Source organism: Macaca thibetana, chromosome 3, assembly GCF_024542745.1.
Source record: "Macaca thibetana thibetana isolate TM-01 chromosome 3, ASM2454274v1, whole genome shotgun sequence".
Lineage (NCBI taxonomy): Eukaryota > Metazoa > Chordata > Mammalia > Primates > Cercopithecidae > Macaca > Macaca thibetana.
In genome coordinates this window covers 54,999,572-55,024,292 of record NC_065580.1, presented here as the reverse complement: position 1 = coordinate 55,024,292, position 24,721 = coordinate 54,999,572, and the positions used below count along the sequence as shown (strand labels likewise).

General features: G+C 34.7%; 1 protein-coding gene across 10 annotated transcripts in view; it reads right to left on the bottom strand.

Moving 5' to 3' along the window:
- Positions 1-24,721, bottom strand: part of ORC5 (origin recognition complex subunit 5) — an 84,236-nt gene that overhangs the window by 21,856 nt on the left and 37,659 nt on the right. For 4 of the 10 annotated variants that reach the window (XM_050782714.1, XM_050782709.1, XM_050782713.1 and 1 more), the window contains exons 10-12: positions 23,916-24,028; positions 22,377-22,424; positions 18,199-18,309 (exon numbers count right to left, since the gene is read on the bottom strand). In XM_050782714.1, coding sequence (XP_050638671.1) covers positions 18,199-18,309; positions 22,377-22,424; positions 23,916-24,028 — 272 coding nt within the window. Of the gene's footprint in view, positions 1-888; positions 968-7,096; positions 12,661-14,148; positions 14,164-18,198; positions 18,310-22,376; positions 22,425-23,915; positions 24,029-24,721 lie in introns of those variants that run through there. The other 6 variants (XM_050782711.1, XM_050782708.1, XM_050782712.1 and 3 more) reach the window with 4 other exon arrangements.

The window sequence follows — 24,721 nt, the reverse complement described above, 5'->3', positions numbered from 1 at the left end:
ATCAAAATTCCAATGGCATTTTTCACAGCTGGAAGTATCACAATTCCTGATTCCAAAGTATATTATTAATACAAAACTATAGTAATCAAAACAGTATGGTAATGGCATAAAAATGGACACACAGATCCACAGAACAGAAAGTCTGGAAATAAAACCACACATATAAGGTCAATTAATCTTTAACAAGGGTACCAAAAATACACTATGGGAAAAGGATAGTCTCTTCAATAAATGGTATTGGAAATATTGGCTATCCACATGCACACAAAATAAAAATGAACTCTTATCTTACACCATACACAAAAATTAATTCAAATGGATTAAAGACTTAAATGTAAGACATGAAACAATAAAATTCCTAAAAGTAAACATAGAGAAAAAAATTTTCTGACATTAGTCTTGGCAATGATTTTTTCAATAGGCTGCCAAAAGCACAGGAAACAAAAGCAAAAGTAAACAAATGAGACTACATCAAACTTAACAGCTTCTTCACAGCAAAGGAAACAACCAATAAAATGACAAGGCAATCTACAGAATGGGAGAAAAAAAAAATAAGGTACATCAAATGGCATAAACAAGATAACAGAAACAAAATTATATTAGCAACTGTATTAAAAGTAAACGAAATGCTTCAAATAAAAAGACCGAAAAAATCAAACTGCATTTTGTTTAAAAAAGATACATATAAAATGGAAGCATATGTGAAAGTTAAAGGTCAAGGACAAAATTGAGATATGTCACACAAATTCTAATAAAAAGGACAATGATGAAAATATGTTAAACATCAGACAAAACAGACATGAAATGAGGTTTAAAGAAAGGTTCACTTAATAATGATAAAATGCAGGCCCTGAGCTCATATCTCTTACAAGATTAACTGCTTGAGACCTGTATTATGAAGAGAAGAGACACAGAACAGGATGGACAGCCAAGGGATCCAGAAGTCTTCTGGGGAGAGTAAGTATTGCTAAAACCCAAGACAAGACGAATTCATTAGCCTTCCCAGTTTGGAAACAGGTAGAAATCTATAATAGACAGTAGACCTGAAATTTTAATGAATAGGAAGATATGTAGTAAAGAGTGAACACAGTCTTCTATTGCTAAGTATATTAACTTCAACCCTTTCTATTTTTCTGTGAGGGATTCATTTGCTAAAATAGGTTAGTAACAGCTATTTGAAAAATCATGCATTGAACTCTATTATTAAAGGCAGTTCTCCTTAGTACTTCTTTTAATACAGAAGAAAACATTAATTACCTTGTACTTTGCCACTGACATTTCCTTATATTTCTCATAACTGATACTTTCCTGTTAATTCAAACACTCACATATTTAGATTCTTTAATTGAAACTGTATGCTAAATTACTTTTTCTACAATTTTTTCAGAGAAAAACAAAAAATCTGTCTTTAATATAGTTAAGTTAGGGTCTTAAGAATATTTTCAGATGCCTTGCAGTTTGTTACTTTTAGCAGATTAGTTATAACAAATGTCCAAAGGCAGAAAGTTGGAACAAACAGGTCCTTGAAGTCACTTTCAGTTCTACCAGGATTCCATGGCTAAATTAATCATGTAAATTGTGCAAAGGATATAATATCACTTCAGCTGAAGATGTAGCAGCTAAAAGGCATTTCCAGAATATTAATAAGATGACTGATCAGTTTTTTTTACGGGTAGGGCTAATTTAGGAAAAGCTAATACATTAAAAGAACTAAATCTAAAAAAAGCAATTAAATTAGAACGTGATTTTTCACATTAAAAAAACTCATTTCAGTCTTTTGTTATTCAGATATTCAGGAGAATATCTATTACATAAAGCAGTGAACAGGTCAGGCGTAGTGGCTCACACCTGTAATCCCAGCACTTTGGGAGGTGGAGGCAGAGGCAGGTCGATCACTTGAGGCCAGGAGTTTTAGATCAGCCTGGTCAACATGGTGAAACCCCATCTCTACTAAAAATACAAAAATTATCCAGGCATGGTGGCGCGCGCCTGTAATCCCAGCTACTTGGGAGGTTGAGGCATGAGAAATGCTTGAACCCAGGGAGTGGAGGTTGCAGTGAGCTGAGATCGCACCACTGCACTCCAGCATGGGTGACAGAGCAAGACTCTGTCTCAAAAATAAAAATAAAAAAAAATAATAAAAAGGAGTGAACAAATGTACTAAATATTTAAAGGTACTTTCCCAGTTTATTAAAATTTTGCTAGAGTAAAATTGAAAACAAAATCAAGCACAAAGATTAATTAGTGGAGTCAACATTCTGAATCTCAAACGTATTAGTTTATTAACTTACTAAATGAAAACTTCTGGAAAAATACATATAAAACTTTAAAAATTATTTCTATACATGCATAAATAGCAGAATATTCACCTTCCTCTCTATTATCCAATCCTTAAATTAGCTAATTTTTATTTCCAACTACATATCCATGAAACTCTTAAGGACTTACTCTAGGTACTGTGCATTTTAAAATAAGGCTGGGCGCAGTGGCTCACATCTGTAATCCCAGCACACTGGGAGGCTGAGGCAGGCAGATTATCTGAGCTCAGGAGTTCGAGACCAGCCTGGCCAACAGGGCAAAATCCTGTCTTTACTAAAAATACAAAAAATTAGCCAGTCGTGGTGGCATGTGCCTGTAATCCCACCTATTCAGGAGGCTGAGGCAGGAGAATCGCTTGAACTTGGGAGGTGGAGGTTGCAGTGAGCCAAGATCATGCCACTGTACTCCACCCTGGGCAACAGAACGAGACTCTGTCTCATAAATAAATAATGAATAGGATCAGAAAAAATATTTATTTACTTCCTTGCTCCACTTTAAATGTTCATGACAATATGATGAACTCAAATCTCTAGGCTAGTATTAATACCTACATAGTCTGATATGGTCAGCGTGGACCTGACAAAAAGTCTCTAGACAGTGAGTACTCAGATTCATCGTGGTGTCTTAGTTTCATGTGTATAAATGTGTATGTATAAATAAGGGAGAGGTGGGGCAGAGCCTTTCCCATCTAACTGCCTGAGACCTGTACTATAAAGGAAAAAGACACAGAACAGGATGGGCAACCAAGGGATACAGGGGTCTTTGGGGGACAGTAAATATTGCTGAAAGCCAAGATAAGACAAATAGCCTTCTTAGTTTGGAAACTTGTAGAAATCCATAATGAGAGTACGCCTGACAATTTTAATGAATGGGAAGATAAACAGAATAGAGTTAACATAGTCTTCTATGGCTAAGTATATTAACTTTGACCCTTTTTATTCAGTGACACATCTGTGACTTAGAGAAAAGAGATACACAACAGTCATTCCTGTTGTTAGGTCCCCGAATGCAGGGAGTGATTTACACAAAGTCTCTAGTTCCAGCATGGAATAATAAATTGAAATACTTTGCAGTAAATAAATTAATGATTTAGAAGGATTTAATCTCTGTTGGAAAAAAAGCTCTGCAAATAATAATGGTAAAACATTCTGTAATCTTTCTTTAGCACTAATTTACAGAAAGCTGCTTGTTCAATTGAGCTTTGAATTACCATGGAACACATTTCAAGAACAAACACGAACAAACAGCCTAGACAGAGGGTTAGAAAAAAGATAAATACAGAAGAATTTCCCACACAGACAGGATGATGCATAGATTCATATTTGTTATTCTTTCCTGCTAAGTACAACTATAAATCCTGGAAATAATATAAGAGGCGACCAAAAGAGGACTCTGAAAGGTAGAAAGAAGTAGGTGGGCTGCTTACGGTCCCTAAGGCTACAGAAACAATATAGAGGGCGGGAGTCTTAGAATTCCCCACCCAAGAGCGAAAGGTGAACCAAGTCCAGCACTTCCCAATCCACAACTGAGCAACAAAAGGCTACCCGGGTAGGCTCATTCTTCCCCTGGATTAAAGAGGAATCCTGACGAAAGAACTGGCAATTCTATATCTAGCAAAACTATCCTTCATGAATAAAGTGGAAATAAAGACATGCTCGAACTAGGTAAAACTAGAGAATTTGTCACTAGCAGTTGATCTTCAAAGAAGAGCAAAAGGAAGTTCTTCAAACAAAAGAAAATAATAAAAGTGAAAGAACGAACAGTGGAAACAGCAGATTTCTGGATAAATACAAGAGAATATCTCCTCATGAGTTTTCTAAATCACATTTGATTAAACATTTTAACACCTTTTGATATGCAAGACAGTATCTGAAAAAGTGGGAAAGTTAAAGTATGGTTTCCATACTTCACTTCAAGTGGTAAAACACATATGCCTTATAAAACTAAGCAGGCAATTACCGTATTACCCTGCAATTGCACTTATGCATTTATCCCAGAGAACTGCATGTTCACATAAAAACCAGTACATAAATGTTCCCAACAGCTTTAATTGTAGTAGCCAAAAAACGGGAAAGAACCCAGATATCCTTCAACAGGTGAATGGTTAAACAAACTGTGGTACATCTACACCATAGAATACTCCTCAGTAATTAAAAGGAATGAACTATTAATACATGCAAAAATTGGGATGAATCTGAGGAATTATCCTGACTCAAAAAAGTTAATTCCCAAGTATTATATACTATATGATTATGCTTAAACAAATTCTTGAAATGACAAAATTCTAGAGATAGCAATTAGCAGTTAACAGGAATTGGGGAAGGCGAGGGAGACAGGAAGGTATGGTCATCAATGAGTAACACGGAGAATCCTTGTGATAATGGAACGGGTCTTGACTGTGGTGGTGAATTAACAAAACTATACACAGGATAAAATTTCATATAACCAAATATATACAGATGTACACAAAAGAATACATATAGAAGTAGGGAATATAGTAAAATATCACAACCAGGAAATTGACATTAATGCAATCAACTGATCTAATGAGATCAATCTAATGAGATCAGTAGATTGCATTAATGTCAATTTCCTGGTTGTGATATTTTACTATAGCTTTGCCAGATGTTACCATTGTGGAGAATCAGTAAAGGACACAAAGGAAGAGAGAGTACATATTATGTTTTACAACTGTGTGTGAATCCATAATTATCTCAAAAAAGCTTAATTAAAAAATAAAACACTAATAACGTACTCAAAATATAGATGACTTTGAGAAATACCTTGTAAACTTTCAGAATAAATTTTATCTCAAAATGTTTTAAGCAGCTATGAAGCTACAAAAATCTACTTATAAAAATAAAAACACTTTTTAACCCTTATTTGTAAGTATTTTTAAATCTTTCCTAAAGGCAGATGATTAGTTATGACTTGGGGCTCAGACGCAAGGAAGATTTGTAGCTACTGGTTTCATGCTGTGAGTCCATAAAGGTCCTTACAAAGTTGCCACAAACCTGTGACTAGTAAAACTTACTCCTTCCTCTATAGCAAAGGAAGATTATAGCAAAAGTATTACTATATAAATCCCAACCTGAGTGTTCTATTTTTCCAAATTCTTACTTTATATATGTTTTTGATGATAAAAGTTGTTTTTATTTGTTTTGGGGCTATAAAAGCCAACTGCACTTCAAATGTATTAAATATAAAATTTTCAACATAAAAATAATTGCACAATAAAATTCTGAGCTTGCCCATCAGGACTTGAAACTTTGGAGATCAATACCTCACTTAACAGATGAGGAAAGAGACATCATAAAAGGACAATTGGCATTATCAGTCCCTAGTCAGTCACCCACACAAATGAATGTTCCCAAATATTTAATCCACAAGTCCTAATGAAAAATAATACAACACATATGTCGTGCTAAAGGTTTACTGGAAAACATTTTAGAGCTGTAACAACAAATTTTAAATTAAGCACTCGTTTTAAGAATACTTAACATATTAAAAACATTTAGCCAAAATAATACTTCACATTGGGTGTTGATGATTAGAAAATGGTTTGCCAAGACTACTGCTACTGTGAATAAAGAACCCCAGTATGAGTCTATGTGCTTTTATCTTTTCTTCTGCTGTTTTTCAAAATTCCTGAGAACGACACCTATGTATTTTGGCATTCACTCCTTCCTTCAGGTTCTAGCAGAGGATATGGACAAAACGTGAGGGGCAGGGGTCAGGGAAAGACAGCTATAGGAACTAATTAGTACTATTAATGATCATGGTAATTAGTGGTATATGGACTGGAATTTATTATTGTATCCAGGCTCTATGACAGACATTGTGCATCCTCAGTTCTCACAAAAATCCTCCCATGATTACTATAAATAAATCTCTCTTTTCCAGATGAGGACACCACCTCAGAGAGGTTAGTAAATTGCTCAAGGTCACAAAGCTAACGATGGTTAAGAACAGCACTGGGTTTGAATACTATCTGAATCCAAAGCCCATATTCCTTATACTACCCCAAACAAGGAGCTGTAGAATACAAAGAGATAATTTTGTTGGAAGAGATTAGGAAAGCTTTATGGAAGAAGGAAATGACAACTCCAGCTTGCATTCTATAGTGAAGGCGATAACTATTAGTATGCTGGAGAAGTAAGAAACCCAGGAGAGCAGGCAATGCAAGTAAAACAAAGAAAAAGCTTTAAATGAAATTGTAGCAATAAGGACAAAGAAGTATCTCAATACAGTATAGGCAAACGTCCTGCCACAGGGATATAGAATAACCTTGAGAAGTAACAATTAACAATACTGTGAACAAAATTGTTAGATGTGTGAGTTTGATGTCACAAAAGTAAAACATTAATGTGGAACTGATTTAACCTAATGACAGGTTAATTTTTCATAAGTCAGATTATATATTACATTAAACATTAAATTGCTGTTTTTAAGGTTTAACTTTTAAAAGGTAAATATTGGCCAAGGACGGTGGCTCACACCTGTAACCTCAGCACTTTGGGAGGCCGAGGCAGGCGGATCACTTGAGGTCAGGAGTTCAAGACCAGCCTGGCCAACATGGTAAAACCCCAGGTCTATTAAAAATACAAAAATTAGCTGGGTGTGGTGGTGCGTGCCTGTAGGCCCAGCTACTTGGGAGGCTGAAGCAGGAGAATCACTTGAACCTGGGAGACAGAGGTTGTAGTGAGCAGACTGTGCCACTGCACTCCCACCTGGACGACAGAGTAAGACTCTGTCTCAAAAAAAAAAAAAAAAAAAAAAAAAAAAAAAAAAAAAAAAGTAAATTTAAGGTTGGGGGAAAGCATGATTTCTTAAATTCAGAAACTTTTAGATTACATTGAAGATGGTATCCCAAAGCAGTTTCTTTACAAAAACATTCACAACTACAACTCATAAAATATTAAAATACATTAAAAGCAAGGGTAATGAAAGGTCTTTTTCTGAAACCCTAGAATCATTTTCAAGCAAAGTCATATTAATTATTTAGGTAAATTTAAATTTTGTGGGAAAATTATAGCTCCCTTTCTGGGTTTCTACACCCTATGAAGATATATTCTATTGTCAGGAATGTTCAGATTTTAGGGGATTATATACTGCTTTCCACAGCTGCTTTTCTTGTCCATTTTGTCAAGCTCAAAGTCAAATGAATAAAACTCAAATGAACAAAAAAGTAGCCTAGGGAGTGGGTTCTCTTTTTCAAAGTCAGGATTTAGATTTCATGTTAGAAAATACAGAACAAAGTTTTGGTTTTGTTTTTAAAAAATTATATTAAAAGTCAGTGGTTTTACTACTAAGTTTTTAGTCATGTTTTCCACTGATGTTTTTCCTCAAAATAAAAATTGTTATTTTGTCCTCCTCAGTTTAAACAAATCCCCTAAAAATTGGAAGCATCCTGTTATCAAAGAGAATAGTACTTCCCTAGCTTTCACACATTAGCAGCATTCTGACACTGCTTAACGTATGTTATTTCACCTTAGCTTAAAATAATCAATCTATGTGACTCATAAGCCACAGTATATATTCCTTTTCCTTTGACTAGGTCTTACATTGTGACTGAGGCATTCACAAGAAAAATGAAAAATGAAAATCTCTTTATGTGTACAATATTTGTAGATTTACATCTTAAATGGGGTTATACGATATTTGTTTAATCTTTGCTCTGTGTACTATTATGTCCTTTGTTCTCATCTGTGTAGGGGATGAGCTGATTATTTATGTCATAACAATAGGAGTTCATGTACCACAGTGAGGATTTTTTTTTCCTTAATCTGAGAGGCAGCCACTAACAAGCTTCAGCTGGAAATGCTTGATGTAAAAACAGTGTGAACCTGTTCTTGGGCTAATAAACTGTTCTTTCTGCCAACAAAAGAAAATCAATTTACAACTGTAATTAATTTTTAACATGCTCATTATTTTTATACGTTCACAGGTTGTTATATGTCCACTGACTTATGAAATATCCTATCCTGCTTGTCCTGGAGGAGCTTCACAATCTGAAACATACTAAATTATTTAAATAAACGAACTTAACACATGAAATGTCAGTGTATGAGTTCCACACAACCCAACAAGCACCACATTTGATCTGAATCAGGAGACTTGACGGTTCATGGCATATATCAAGAGAGCTCAACTGACATTTTTACACACACAAAGCAGAGGTGGTAAATGCAGCACAGGGCAGAAATAGGCAAATATCATCAAAGCAGTTCAACTTTAAATCACCACCATGATTTTTCATTTCAAAAAAAAAAAAAAAGGAGAGTGGTTTGCTAGTCTTCAAATAGGCTCAGATAAACAAAAAGTAGCATGTATGTTTATACATAGAGCAACTGAAGATAAAGCCTCTAATCTCTGGAACTTTTTAGCATGCAAACTGACTGCAAATCTTGAGCAACCACAAAGACCATAACTACATGTAAGGAGAATGGGAGGTCATTCAATGAATGACTCTCATGTTCATGGATGGCATTGTGCAAGAGATACAAAAATGAACAGACATCGTCTATGCCCTCAAACATCAGGGTAGTTGGAGACAAACACATAAAACGGAAATGACATAAAATGAGTGCTATGTTAGTATTATAATATGCATAAACATAATTATCTGATTATAGAGAAGAAAATGAACTAAAAGGGAGGGAGGCAAAGTGCAGATTCATTGAGAAATGACATTTGGGAGATGGACCATGATGCGTAAAAAGAGAGTTCGATAGTTGTAAGGGGAGAGTATATGCAACAATATAAAAACATTTAAAGTTAGTGTGTTTTCAGAGAGGAAACAGCTTATTGTGAATGGTATATACGGTGAATGAAGGAAGGGGTAGAAATTGGGGCCAAATTATGAAGGACCTTGAAATAAATGCTACTGAATGTAGACTTGGTTCTGTAGATAATGTAACTCATCAAAAAAAGTGTAACCAGAAAAGAAAGACTACATTTATTTTTCAAGATTTATGCCGATGACTGTATGGATGATGAACAAGCAAGTGCCTAGTGACAAGGAGAACAGATAGAAAGCTGGTGCAACTGCCTAATAAGGAAGCTACCAATTTAAGGTAATATCAGTGAGGGTGGAAAAAAAGGAATATGTTTAAGAGACATTTGTATTTAGGAGGAAAAATAGACTGGACTTGACCAAGTAAATGAAGGGGAGAAAATGAGATGGTTCAGAGATAATTTCTCCATTTAGCTAAACTAAAAACCAGAAACTGTATATTATCTTGGTTTTTCTAGCACCTAATAATGTGTATACTACATGGTAGGTGCTTAGTAATGGATGAATTAATAAATGGTTAGTTTTGAAATCTAGGTAAGGCTGAAAACCCAGGGAAAGATTTAGGGAATGATTTGGTTTGGGGCACACCAGTGTGTGACATATATGGGTCATCTAGGTACAGTCCAGCTTCAGCTGGCAATTTGGATGGAGAACTAGAGAATAAGTGCTAGAAATATGTATTTCAAAAGCCACCAACATACACACAGCATTTAACCCCAAGGGAGTAGATAAGACAGCTCTGGGTAAACCTAGTTCCCTTTCTTGTTAACTATGGAGGCATGATTACTTTTGATTCTAAGAATTCAATTAACCACCACCATTCAGAGTGACCAAAGGTGAGGGAGCACTCATGTTCTAAAGACTACCTGGGCCTACGAACCCTAATTTTTCATGGAGGAGAAAAGATAAAGACTTCTCTGCAGCACCAGCTACTGTAGTATGTCTATAGATGGGCAGGTGTGGCCAGTCTCCTTCAAAAATCTCCAATTCATTGTGTGCTGACAAGGAATCAAGACAATTTCTTACCGGAAACCCTCTTTAAGCACCAACATGTCTTTTAATCATCTTCTATAGATTTTGTTTTTTTGGCGGGGTGGAGTCTTGCTCTATCACCCAGGCTGGAATGCAGTGGTGCAATCAGCCCACTGCAGTCTTGACCTCCTGACTCAAGTGATCCTCCCACCTCAGCCTTCAGAGTGGCTGGGATTACAATCGCGCACCACCACACACAGCTAATTTATTTATTGTAGATACAGGATCTCACTATGTTGTTGCCCAGGCAGGTCTCGAACTCCTGGGCGCAAATGATCCTCCTATCCCAGTTTCCCAAAGTGCTAGGATTACAGGCATGAGCCATTGTGCCCAGCCAGAAGTATTTTTAAAAGTACCACACATTTCCATAATGAAGATTTTTTTCTAAATCATTTATCTCCTAATCTGTTCCTATTAAAACTCTTCTCATTTAAACAATCTAGTCATTAAGTTCTATCTAATGCACAAATTTGCCTATACAGCCACTATATATTAGTAGTATGGAATCTCTTAAACATGCATTTGCAAACACATATCCATACAAACTTTTTTGTGTGTTGTCAGCTAAAAATCTGCCAAGTTAAATAAAATTTATTGGGGTTTAATATATTTTCCCCAAAAATGTGAATAAAGGATATACATTTAGTAAACTTATTGGAAGTAACACTAAGCTTTGAGAAAGGTAATTATAAAATATTACCCACAAAAATAAAGTACTAATGTATTATTTTATACAAGAGTAGAAAGCATAATTTATGCAAATTTTTAAACCCCTTAGGCAGTTTTTTACATGTCACCCTTAGGCACTGGTTTCATTTTTCTAGAGTTCAGTAAAAATGCCTACTGCTGGACTGATACGTTCACAAAGGCAAAGAGATTACACTAAGAAATTTAACAGCAGATTTAGAGAAGATGAGACAATAGCAGGGGAAAACACCATTCTTTTACAGATGAGAACAAGAAAAACAAACAATCTTTCATCCCTGGGCAGTAAAATAAAATATGCTGTGCTTTTTAGTATCCTTGGTAATAATTAATATTGGTATTCCTTACAACAGTAGTACAGCTAGTAAAAATCACAGGTTAACTTCACTCTTTGCAAACATGAAACATCCCAAAACAGTTTTTTAAAAAATCTCCTGAAGTAGGCATCTACGCAGAGTGGTCTGATGGCAGAACAGTAATATGTCCACACCAGGGGTAGTAGTGTTTGAGAATCTCATTTACCGCACCAGTGGAGACTGAGCATCACGGCGGTGACGCTCTTAGCATCTAGAAAAGAGCCGGCTTCTATCAAACGGCATCCCTGCTGACCTATTCATCAGCGAAGTAGGCATTAAGTAAGGCTCCTTTACCATCCTTGGAATGGAATGCCTCACAATCTCAGTTGTTGTTAAGAAAAAAACATAGTAAGATTATTAGGAAATGTTAGCATTCAAGCTATTTTCTATGATTTACATAATTTACCTTAATAGCATCAAGTATTACAGTCAAATATTACAGAAACACTGGAATGTTCGTACAGGACAAACGAAATGCAGAGAAATTGCAAAGGAAGAGCTCTTCACATTTCTAATACTTTAGTATCCATGGAATTTTAAGGAAAACTGTCACTTTTAGTCACCAAGTTTAATGTCTATAAAGATAATGCCCACACTGAAATCAATTTATATAAATATCTTACAGCTAGATTTTAGGATGTTACTCTTTATGTTTATAAGATTCAAATTGTCATCTGATTAATAAATAGATTAGACATTTTTATCTACTAGATTTCTAGTGTTATCTGACTAGCGTTTCATGAATATAGCTACTTTTTGTAGAAATATAAACAAAATGTTATGTAATATGCAAATTAACTTTCAAGGTAAAGACATTTGATAATGATAAAGTCTTCATAAAATTCATTTAAAGTGCTTTTGGTTAAAAATCTATAAAAGTAGTTTGAAATAATGTATATTAAAAAAGGACATGAGTACAATTTTCTATTATGAATATTTCAAATATAGCCATGTAACTTTTTAAGAAAAGCTACTCAGACTGTATATACTAGACCATATATAAAATATTGATTACTTGTCCATAACTTAAGTTCCAAGTCTTGAGATTGTCTGACACCAACGTCATAACTAAATTTAATTGGGTATTAACAAAATTTAGTTATAAATATCAAACAATCATTGCTTCAAACACTAAGTTCAAGACATGTCAGAAGGAAATATTCAACAAACAGGTTTGTTATGACTCAGTAGAAGACACTTAAATATCTAAGTTATCAAATATTAAGAACTACTTAAGTAAAAACTATTCACTTTAAGTACTTATTAGTATTCACTTTAAGTATTTAAGTATTAGTTCCTTCAGCATATATATGTCCTCACAGTAAATACATATATACACCATTAATTCTAAACGTATAAAATAGAATCTGGTGGCTGTACCAGTACAAATGAAGGGCTGTGGAATCCACAGACACATCTTCATTTCTGTATTCTCTTTATCCAAGATAATGTCTGAAACATAGTAGACACTTAGTAAATATTTGTTAAATGAAATTTTAAGCAGAGAAAGATACATTTAATTCCAACCATGGAAAAAAAATAAATACTGACCTTGAACTTCAAATGTGAATTAGATTAAAATATTTTTATTTATAAATGTTTTAGAATTAAATAAAAATTAACAACATCTCCTCTTTAGAAAACTGAAAACTAGGCCGGGCGCGGTGGCTCAAGCCTGTAATCCCAGCACTTTGGGAGGCCGAGACGGGCGGATCACGAGGTCAGGAGATCGAGAACAGCCTGGCTAACACGGTGAAACCCTGTCTCTACCAAAAAAATACAAAAAAACTAGCCGGGTGAGGTGGCGGGCGCCTGTAGTCCCAGCTACTTGGGAGGCTGAGGCAGGAGAATGGCGTAGACCCGGGAGATGGAGCTTGCAGTGAGCTGAGATCTGGCCACTGCACTCCAGCCTGGGCGACACAGCAAGACTCTGTCTCAAAAAAAAAAAAAAAAAAAAAGAAAACTGAAAACTATATAAATTTACCACATATCTACCTGTATCTGAAGAAATATGCCAAAATCTATTCTTGGCGTAATAAAACGTTAGCTACCTTAACAAGTACAGTATAGCAAAAACATCTTCCTACAGTTATGGTGAATTACAGATGAAGTATTTGCAAAAAAAATTTTCATAGATAAAACAACTAAATTATTCTGCTTTCTGGTTGATGATAAATTCATTTGGGAAAAACAATTGGTTTGGACATATCCTATATATCTTATAAAACAACACCTAAATGAGTAGTAAGGTTGTCTAAATGCTATTACAATAAATAAAACCTCTGTAAGAAACGATTGTTGACTAATGACCAAAAAGTTAAATTGATGTAACAAATAGCTCCAAGTGTATCCATAGTATCATGACATGAGTTCATAAGCAGAAAAGGTACAAACAGAAAAAACATATATTTGTATATTAAACTATGCTATGAAATGTTTATGTTCTTATACATGAAAATAAATTTGAAAAGACTCTAAATTTTTTATTATGTACAACTAAGTATGAAACCACTCAGAAATTAGGTATTAATTATGGAAAAATGCAACTTGTCAATATGGTACACAGAACTGTTTTTTAAAAAGAACTATGCTCATTTTCTTATCTTTCAGCTGTTTCTTGGTATAAATGATATCTCTGACAATCTTAAAGAACTGTACTCCTATTGCTCTTAGCTAACTCAACAGTATTGGGGTGGAGGAGGTAAGAATGAGTAAGAAAAGATATAGAACTATAAAAAGAATGAAACAGATAATTCAGAAATTCCCCATAGTTTTTTCTTTTAAGAAAAAAAGATAAAATTAAAAAGCATAACCCGGCTTTAATATATTTCTGGAAAAAAAGACAATAGTATTTCTTTAAAAGCTGACAAATGGTCTTCAAAACCGTATCTGATCAAATTAAAAATTTAGAAAGAATACCTAAAAACTTTACCCACTTACTGCATGTATTCCATTCTATCTTATGATGAGAGCAGAAAGGAAAGGAGAAAAGAATAAATACCAGAATTAATGCTTTGTCACCCACGAAGTTCAGGCATATATAGAAGGGCTACATTTATCTTATTGGAATGAAAAATTTAAAAATGACCCAAGATAATGACTGCAAAGTTGTACTAAAGGTAAAAACCAGGTAAGATTAAAATAATAATCTGAAAAAAAAATTTTAAGTCATATTTAAGTTCAATAAATCTGAACATTAACATAAAATGTTAAATGTGCTACTATTCTCTTTACTTACTTGGGAGACTAAAGAGTTAATGAATAGAATTTTATTTAAAATTCAATAGAGAATTAAAAAATTCAGAATAATGTCAACTACAATACAATATTGCTGCTAGTACTATTATAAATTTATTATTCTCAACCAGAATTTTAATAAACTTTAAAGAGTCCTTGAGTTACTATTTTTATAACTTTATTATAGAATAGATTAGATTTAAATGAAATACAATGGAAATAAACTTTTGCTTCAGGAGAATTCTGAATGTCTCTATCATACATGATCAATTTATACACGAAAGAAGTTTAAACAATTATTTAAGCACTAAATCCAGATATAAAAATAACATATCACTATAAAATAAATCCTTAAAACCGGTGAATACAAAAATAAATATATGACCATCTCATATAGACACATTATAACTAATAAAAAGCAATTTACTTCCAGGTACAAAATATAATTCACTGCCAATTTTATTTACATTTTCATAAAAGTGTAAATACACACATATGTGTGTATAATTACATTTTTCAGCAATTTTATTTCCATTCAAATGACTCCGTGTGTTAACACATTTCTCTAGATGTCAGAGACAGTATTAACAGGTAAAAGGTCTGTTTGTCTGGCTCATCTTAAAGCTAGACTGCCAAAACACTGCCATCTAGTGTTCGTACCAAATAAGCACTTTCAAAACAAATGTGTTTCTGTTTTTCACTTAAAAAATTAAGCGTATGTAGGTTAAATATAAACTAACATTCCCATGGTTAAGAGTATAATTTTGATAGAAGAATAAAAGGAGAAAGAAGAAAAATAGAAAAGGTCACTGGGAGTCAATGGGAAGAAGAAAATACAAGGCATGTGGGAGAAATACTCTTTGGATGAGAGTCCTGCCACATTTTGTTCTTGAACACAATACATATGTTATTAGATTTTCTTGGATACTTTACTGACCAAGCAAAAGTAAAGATCAACTCCTTAGAACTAGTTGCATCTATCCCTATGTACTCCCAGACCCTTTGTATACCCAATGAGAATAACTAAGATCGTGTTCCTAAATGACTTGCTATTAAATTAACCTAAATTCATGTATAACAATACTTTAAATATACAAATTTATCGTTTTGATTACAAAATGTTAATTAGAAGAGATAAAGAATAAAAAAATCAGCAACTACAATTGTCAAGTTTGAAAAAAATTTAACTTCACTAACAGACAAAGATGCATTTTGGGCCAAGTTGTTTTCTTAATTATGTAATATTACTCACACTGCTATAACCACGAAGACTGCTGACATTGTTCATCACAGTCAAAGGCTCAGAGCAGCTAGTAAATCTCTAAACCAGAAGCCTCCCATTGTTTTTAATTGCTATATTTTTTCCCCAGAGGATAAAACTGCTGAAGAGTTTATTTCTAAAAACAGAAAATGCTCTATGAATGTAACGTACAATGTGTAAGGTACCAATAGTAAGGTGTGACATGTGGTGGCAGTAGTGTTACCATGACTGCTACTGCTAAAATCACAACTACAATGACTACTACTACTACAATATAACGCCATTCAATTCCAACCAAACCAGGGTGACAGTTCACAAGGTCACATACTTTTCTTCGGATACCTTTCTTCAGATCATATTAACCTTTCTTTCTGAATCTCTAACCTAAACTCTATCCTTTGGAAATAAGGTATCAGTTGATTATAAGCTACTATTTCTCTATTTACCCATTTACACATTTCTGTGTAATAAACATGTATCACTAATGTAAATTAGAAATATTTAAAAAACAAAAACTTCTACTCATTCTCCACAGCCAAGCCTCATTTTTCATCTTCTATGAATTCTTTCATCCTGCCCAATCTAGAAGTGATCTCTTTCTGCTCTAAACTCCTCAGGAGCACTATCTAGCATTCATTTACAGCCTTAAGAAAGTATTTTTATGTATACATTTTAATGCCCTAGAATAAATTATAAGCTCATTGAAAGAAAAAACATGTACTATCCTTCATTGTGCCCCTCACACAGGTAATTTGTGGGCACCTGAGAAGTACAATCACATGTGATGCAAACATGTCTCTGCTCTGTTCAAAAGCACTGTCTGTCTCACTTCCCTAGGCTTTACATCTCACAGGTTTACTCATTGCATCATATTGCAAAAGTTGTTTAATCTCTCCGACCTAACGTAAGGCTCCATTGCTTATAATAAAGACCTGATAATTCAAAATACCTGCTAATCTAGAGTTACTGCACCAGTAAACACAAAACAAAAAATTCCTATGTTGTATCAAGTAAAAAGCTATTAATAAAATGTAAAGTTTGATTAAAAACCAATTTCAGACCAAGCTTTTTAAAAATATATATGGGAAAAATCCCCGTAACTTTTTAAAAGTTATCAGCTTTAGTGATCTACCTACCTGTCTAGCTAGCTATCTACCTATCTAGCTAGCTACTTATGTAGCCTAGTAACTGAGTGAACTGAGTTTCTTCAAGAACACTATAAATGCAGATACAATTTTCTATACATGCAGACATTTATAAAAACTATCTAAATTCGGCCGGGCGCAGTGGCTCAAGCCTGTAATCCCAGCACTTTGGGAGGCCGAGACGGGCGGATCACGAAGTCAGGAGATCGAGACCATCCTGGCTAACCCGGTGAAACCCCGTCTCTACTAAAAATATACAAAAAACTAGCCAGGTGAGGTGGCGGGCGCCTGTAGTCCCAGCTACTTGGGAGGCTGAGGCAGGAGAATGGCGTAAACCCGGGAGGCGGAGCTTGCAGTGAGCTGAGATCCGGCCACTGCACTCCAGCCTGGGAGAGAGAGCGAGACTCTGTCTCAAAAAAAAAAAAAAAAAAAAAAACCTATCTAAATTCAATGTTGAGAAAATTGAGACTATATTTGTTACTCAAACTCTTCTCTAAAAGAAAAATTAAAAGTTACCAGCACACATTAGATTACAAAGTCTGACAGCTATTCTGGGGCCAGATTTATTCAGTGAATTAATTAAAATGTAAATATTATTTACATATTTCTCAACCTAAAAATGCATAGAGAAAACAAAATACTCACTGCAATATCTGACATGACTTTGCTTTTAAATAAATACTAGTTACATCATTTCGCTTTTTCTTCTATCCACTTGTACCATGTGCTAAGCATTGTTTTTCTGGATCATTTAAGAAATCTATTATAATTTTAATAAATTGTTTTTTCTTAAAATATCAACTAAAAAACAAACCGTAACTACTTGTTTTTTTTAAAAGTCATATTTTCTATTTTTATGCTTTTGCTGCCACCTAGTGAAATTCTGAGAACTTAATTATTCTGGAAAATTGCATTTTTTAATAAAAGCACATCTATCTGCAAAGTACATAGATGAGGAATAAGGACGTTGTAGATTACTCTCTTACAAAAATTTTTTTAAATTTTATTTTCATTAAATTACAATTCATCAACTTAGTCATCAAGCCACTTGTTTAATTAGCAAGATAATTATGATCATTTAATTTTAAAAATTCCTTTATTGAAAAAGAGCCAAATTAAATTATTTGCCATGAGGTTATACTTGTAAACATGTACAAATTTAGTGACAGTGATACCCCCAAATATTCTATAGACGTAATTTTCAATTACTTACCAAAAACATGGTTCATTATATAGTTAAAACAATAACATATACGGAACAAAACTGTGAACACCTGGAATTCTATCAACTCTACTTTCTGAAGAATCCCACAAAGATGACAGATAATAACCTATGATTAAGCTTACCTGGGAAAAAATATTTGCTGTTGGAGCAACTCTGCTGTCCACGATACTGTATAATATTGCTAATAATCTGTCTAGTGGAAATGGTTTTGGTCCAAGGAGATGATTGCTCGTCTATATAAAACAAAACAAAAACATGGATTTTCTTCTTATACCAGAGCACTCACTTTCTATACTACAAAACCGGCAGTAACAATGTATTTATGTTTTTTATAGTTCCCCTAAAAATGCTAACAAATCTAACCTGCAATCTGTAAGTTAAAAGTTTACCTGATACGATCATGATTTATCCTTTTTTTAAGTTTGTTTTGTTTAGAGACAAGGTCCGCTGTCACCCAGGCTGGAAAGCAGTGGCAGCACAATCATGGCTCACTACAGCCTTGAATTCCTGGGCTCAAGCCATCCTCCCACTTTAGTCTCTCTTCTTGAGTAGCTAGGACTCTAGGCACACACCGCAATGTTGGGTATTTTTACAAATTATTTTGTAAAGACAGGGTCTCACTATGTTGCCCAGACTGGTCTTAAACTCCTGGCCTCAAGCAATCCTCCCCACGTTGGCCTCCCAAAGTGCTAGAATTACAGGCCTGAGCCACCATACTCAGCCATGATTTATCTTCTAACATATTCCTCAAGATTTCTGACTTAGTATCAACAAATATTAACTGAAGAACTCACAGTCATCCGGTCTAGTCCTAAATATGCCTTTGCTGTTATAACCAGGTGTTGAGTGATTTCGCCAAATCCAAGATAATAACCAAACCAGATTCCTAAATCGTAGACTAGAGCTAACTACTTATTTCTCACAATCCCTCTTTGTACCACTGCCAGGAAAATTTATTTGTTCAACATTAGTAGCTCTAAAAGGATCAATTACAGTAAGTCGTAGCTTAACTTAGAAAACTAATAAAATACTTTATAAAGCAAATGAGCTATCAGCCTAAAACAATGTAGAATTAAAAAAAATTTTTCAAGATTGTAAAATGTTCATACTTGTATATGAACTCATATAGTATAATTCATGTCATCAGAAATGAGACAATGCTCAAGTTCCATTCTATTAGCAGATAATTTTAATAGTCAATAAATATTTATTTCCTTTTTTGAGACAGAGCCTCACTCTGTCACCCAGGCTGGAGTACGGTGACATGATCTTGGCTCACTGAAAACTCCACCTCCCAGGTTCAAGTGATTCTCATACCTCAGCCACCCAAGTAGCTGGGATTACAGGCATGCACTACCACACATGGCTAACTTTTGTATATTTAGTTTTGCCACGTAGGACAGGCTAGTCTCGAACTCCTGACCTGAAGTAATCCGCACACCTTAGCCTCCCAAAGTGCTAGAATTACAGGCGTGCGCCTGTGCACCCAGCCACAGTTAAGTACTTTATATTAGCAATGGCAAATAAAATTGGAAACTATATTTACATGCATGGGAGTAACTATTTATTTAAAATAAGAATGAATGTAAAGAAGAATACCTACTCAGAATTATACAATGAAGTTTTTAACCTCAGTTAGAAATTATTTTCCAGGTCTTAAATTTTGTATGCTTTTGTTATTAAATATTTCAAATATATAAAAGTGTACAGAAGTGAATATAATGAATACCAATGGACTCACCACTCAATTTTATCAAATATACTGCGCAATACATGCAGAGAAATAAAACATTAGATCACATTACAGATAAGCTGAAGCTTCCTTGAACCCTCTCCCATCCTATTCTCCCTTTCCTTCTCTAGAAAAATTCCACTATCTAGAATTTGATGTATTCTCATGAAGGTTTTATACTACTGCATATGTATCCACAAACAATATATAGCATTGTTTGCATGGTTTAAAATTTTATATAAATGATATCATTTTGAACATACCTCTCTACCAATTGCTTTCTGAGATTTATCCATATAGATACATGTAGCTCTAGTTCATTTTTAAATTACCTTACAGAATTCCATTTTACGACTACTTAAAAAAGATTCATTATTATTACAAATAATCCTGTGCCTGATAATCCTGTACATTTCTCCTTGTGCAAATGTGTGTTTCTCTAAGTAGGACTGCTGGATTAAAGTACAAGGCAGAGTCAGTGTTTGCCAACACTGTTTCTTCTCTGACACACAAGAAGACTCCATTTCTCAGTCTCTTGTGCAGTTAGATAGAGGTCATGTAACTGGGTTCTGCTGGGCCAATGAAATATGAATAGAAGTGATGTAAGCTACTTCCAAGCCTGGTCTTGCACCTTCCTTCCCTTTAGTGGCAACTTCAGAAGCCAAAATGTTTCACTTCATATCACTGTAAGATGAAAGAGGGCTACTCAATTCATATTCAGTTATGCTGTAAGCAACATAAAAACTTCTGTTGTATAAAGCCACCATGGGTTTGGGGGTTTTGTTTGTTTGTTTGAGACAGAGTCTCGCTCTGTCGCCCAGGCTGGAGTGCAGTGGCGTGATCTCAGCTCACTGCAAGCTACGCCTCGCAGGTTCATGCCATTCTCCCGCCTCAGCCTCCCGAGCAGCTGGGACTACAGGCGCCCGCCATCATGCCCGGCTAATTTTTGTTTTTGTATTTTTAGTAGAGATGGGGTTTCACCATGTTAGCCAGGATGGTCTCGATCTCCTGACCTCGTGATCCACCCGCCTTGGCCTCCCAAACTGCTGGGATTACAGGCATGAGCCACTGTGCCTGGGCGAGGTTTGCTTTTTACTACAAGCATAACCAGTCTATCCTAATATTAACATATTAACTTCAGCAGATATTGTCAACCTGCAGAATACGCAGACTCTCACTCTTCTACATTATCACCAGCACTTGAAATCACAGACTTTTTTAGTTTTGTCAAACCAAGAGAATGAAATATCTCACTGTTGTTTTAACTTTTTCTCTCATTAGTGAATAAGGCTGATAATCATGTCATGATTATTAGACATTCAGGTTCCTTATTGTATCATTTATCCATTTTGCTATTGAATTTTTGTCTTTTTCTTATTGGTTTGTAATGAGTCTTTAAAAATTCGAGACATTAGGTCAGACATGGTAGCTCATGCCTGTAATCCCAGGAGTTTGGAAGGCTGAGAGGAGTGGATCATTTGAGACCAGCCTCGAACTCCTGGGCTTAGATGAGTCTTGGGTGAAACCCTGTCTCTACAAAAATTAGCCAGGCATGGTGGTGTGTGCCTGTAGTCCCAGCTACTAGGGAGGCTGAGATAGGAGGATCACTTAAGCCCAGGAGGTTGAGGCTGCAGTGAGCTATGATCACGCCACTGCACTGCAGCATGGGTGACAGAGTGAGATCCTGCCTCAAAAACGGATAAATAATAAAAATTCTAAAGGTTAACCATTTGTCTGTTGTAGGAGTTCAAGAACAGTGGTAAACATCATCATAGGCTCTGGAGTCAGGAAGTCCTGGAATTGAGCAAAACTGCCTCTAAGAATAAGGGAAACAAAATTTGCAGTTTCTATAGTGCAGAGTTTATAGTTCAAAATTCTCCATTTTCTGACAAGAGAAGCAACAGTGGTTTGGACATACAAAGTGGAAGAAATGATCTGAATGGTCTAAATGCTGCTTTCACCAGTTTCAACCTTGCCTGACCCCCCCTTCAAAAGTACTTAGTGCTTCTAATCCCTAAACTTTTTCCAGATTCCTAAGGCCAAATCAGCTAAGTTTGAGGCTTAGGTTTTAGCGTTTTCTCCAATCTGCTTAGTCACCTCAATATCTACCTACCATGCAATTCCAATTTCCGGGGATCTCTCATCTGCTTAGTATTTATGAGTTTACCTTTTTTATTTCTTCAATGTCATTGTCATGGGTGCTTCAAAGGGGAAAGAAAAGAGGAAAATGCCTGTATTCAATTGGCTGTATTTAACTAAATAATCCAGGGTAAACTGCTTCATCTACTAAAACACTAAAAAAACTTTGTCAACTCAGTTTTAATCTCCAGCACCAGCTCACTAAAATGTGCCTTCAAACACTGTATTCAACATAACAGTACATATACTGTTTTGTACAGTATATGTACAAAAACGGTACATATACTGTACCGTTACAGTATAACGGTACCATATCAACACAAATAAGTTCCTATATTCAAATGACAAATACAATTACAGATGTATCTATTCCCTATATTATCTTCATTTCTTAAGTTTCTTCCATTAGAGAAATTAAAATATAAATACCTTTTCGTGTTTTTTTAGAAAGTTGGTTTTCTTGATTTTTCCATGATGCTGCAATTAAGGAAAATAAATTTTAAGTTGAAAAGATAGTATTCCACAAAACCAGAAAACATTATTTATTTAAAACATGGCACACATAATACTAATCTATATATCTTAGGTTTCTAAATAATTATTCTTCTTATCACCTTGTATATATATTAGACTTCAACATATTTTAGGCCAATTTCATTTAGACTTGGATTGGATGTAAGATTACTTTTGCATGTAAAAAAAAGAATTTCTAAAATAAAATAACGACATTTCCTAAAAGAACTTATTATATTGATTTAGTACAGCATATACATTGCTATAAAAGTGAAATTTCCAAAGAGATATGGATTTTTATTCATCCCATAAACAAGTCTGGCAATTCAGATAAAAAACGCTGACAGAGAGCATTTTAGTAAGGCACAATTCACATAATAAACACTGATGGAGAGCATTTTAGTAAGGCAGTCACGATTCAATAGTGGGAGAAAACAATAGATGTGGTCCTTGCCCTCTAGAAACTAAAGAGGGCCAGGTACAGTGGCACACACCTGTAATCCTAGCACTTTGGGAGGCCGGGGTGGGAGGATGACTTGAGGCCAGGAATTTGGGACCTGCCTGGCCAACATAGCAAAACCCTGTCTCTACCAAAAACATAAAACTTAGCCAGGTGTGGTGGCGCACACCTGTAATCTTAGCTACTTGGGAGGCTGAGGCACGAGAATCACTGGAGCCGGGAGGCGGAGGCTGTAGTGAGCCAAGATCACATCACTGCACTCAGGCCTAGGTGACAGAGTGAGACTCGTTCTCAAAAAAATAAAAAATAAAAGTTCTGGAGAGTAGCACAAGACATGATAAATAAATAAATAAATAAATAAATAAAAATTGTTGTAAGTCCAAAGAAGAAAGCAAACATAGGAAACAATAAAGAGGACCTATTTTAAGATAGGTTGTACAGGGAGAACTGCTTTGAGAAGGCAACATTTAAACTGAAGCCTGAAGAATAAGGAGTAGAGAAGAAGCTTTCTAGAAAGACAGAACATACAGACAAAGACCTTAAGGTAGGAAAGAGATTAGAATGTTTTGAGGAAAGAAAAAGGCTAAAGTGACAAGAACATAGTGGGTGAAGAAGAAGAAAAAAACAACAACTCTAAACTGGGATTTCTCTAACTAATGAATGTACAGGAGAGGCTCCTTCAGTGTGCTGGATAATAATTCACTATAGTGAGAGTTTTAAAACATCCTCCACACTTTAAACAAAACTCTATGTATTTTTAAAATCTGAATTATTACCTAAAGTATATCTGATTTCCTCTTTTCTATGAAACTGCCTACCTTTTCTCAAATTTCAGATTGTGACATTAATGTAAACCCTTTAAAGAATGAGTCCTAAATATGTATTTGGCAATCTTATTCTAATCTCTTCCCCTTAGAAATTTACAAGTGTTAAGAAATTTCAAAATATTCCTGGGATCTTAAAAAATAAAGTGAAAAAAAGTATGTTATTATTACCTTAAGAAAAAACCTCTTGTCAGTTCTTGCTGGATTGTATGAAGCAAGGTATGCAGCAATTAGAATGAACTTAGAGTAATATGGAAGTTCCACATGAGTATGCGCTGAGAGGCCTATATAACAAAACACTTTGATGAAGTACTTATCAGGCTACCATTGGGTTTTAAGTATCTCTTCTCACTTAACTTTTGATTTCCATATGGTATTCTCTAGTCAAAATGACCTATTTCCTTATCTTAAAAAGTGTCATGATAATGATGGTCGTGGTGGTGATTAACATTATCATTAATGACAGGCTTTACTCAATCTATTATTTTTGCTTGATTCTTCTCATTCTGAAGTCTAAATCCTACTCATTCTTCCCTTCAAGGCCACGCTCTCCCTTAAACCCCTGATGTCCCCCTACCACATCAATAGAAAAACGTATTTCTAACTATGAATTCCTACTTTGAGTATTCCCACATAACGTGATGCCTTATATTAACAGTTAACTGTACAGGTTGAGTATACTTTATCCGAAATGCCTGGGACCAGAAGTGTTTTGGATTTTTTTCAGATGTTAGAATACTTGTATATACCAGTTGAACATCCCTAAATTCTAAAAAATCAAAGAAAACGAGCATTTCCTCTGAGCTCATGTCAGCACTCAGAAAATTTTGGAGCATTTTCTATTTGGAAGTTTTGGATTCAGAATGCTTAACCTGTACATAAACCATACCCCTTAGTAAACAAAACTATTTGTTGAAGGAGCTATTTGTCTAATTTTTTTTGTATTCCTATATGACAAACTATTTGTATTCCTATAT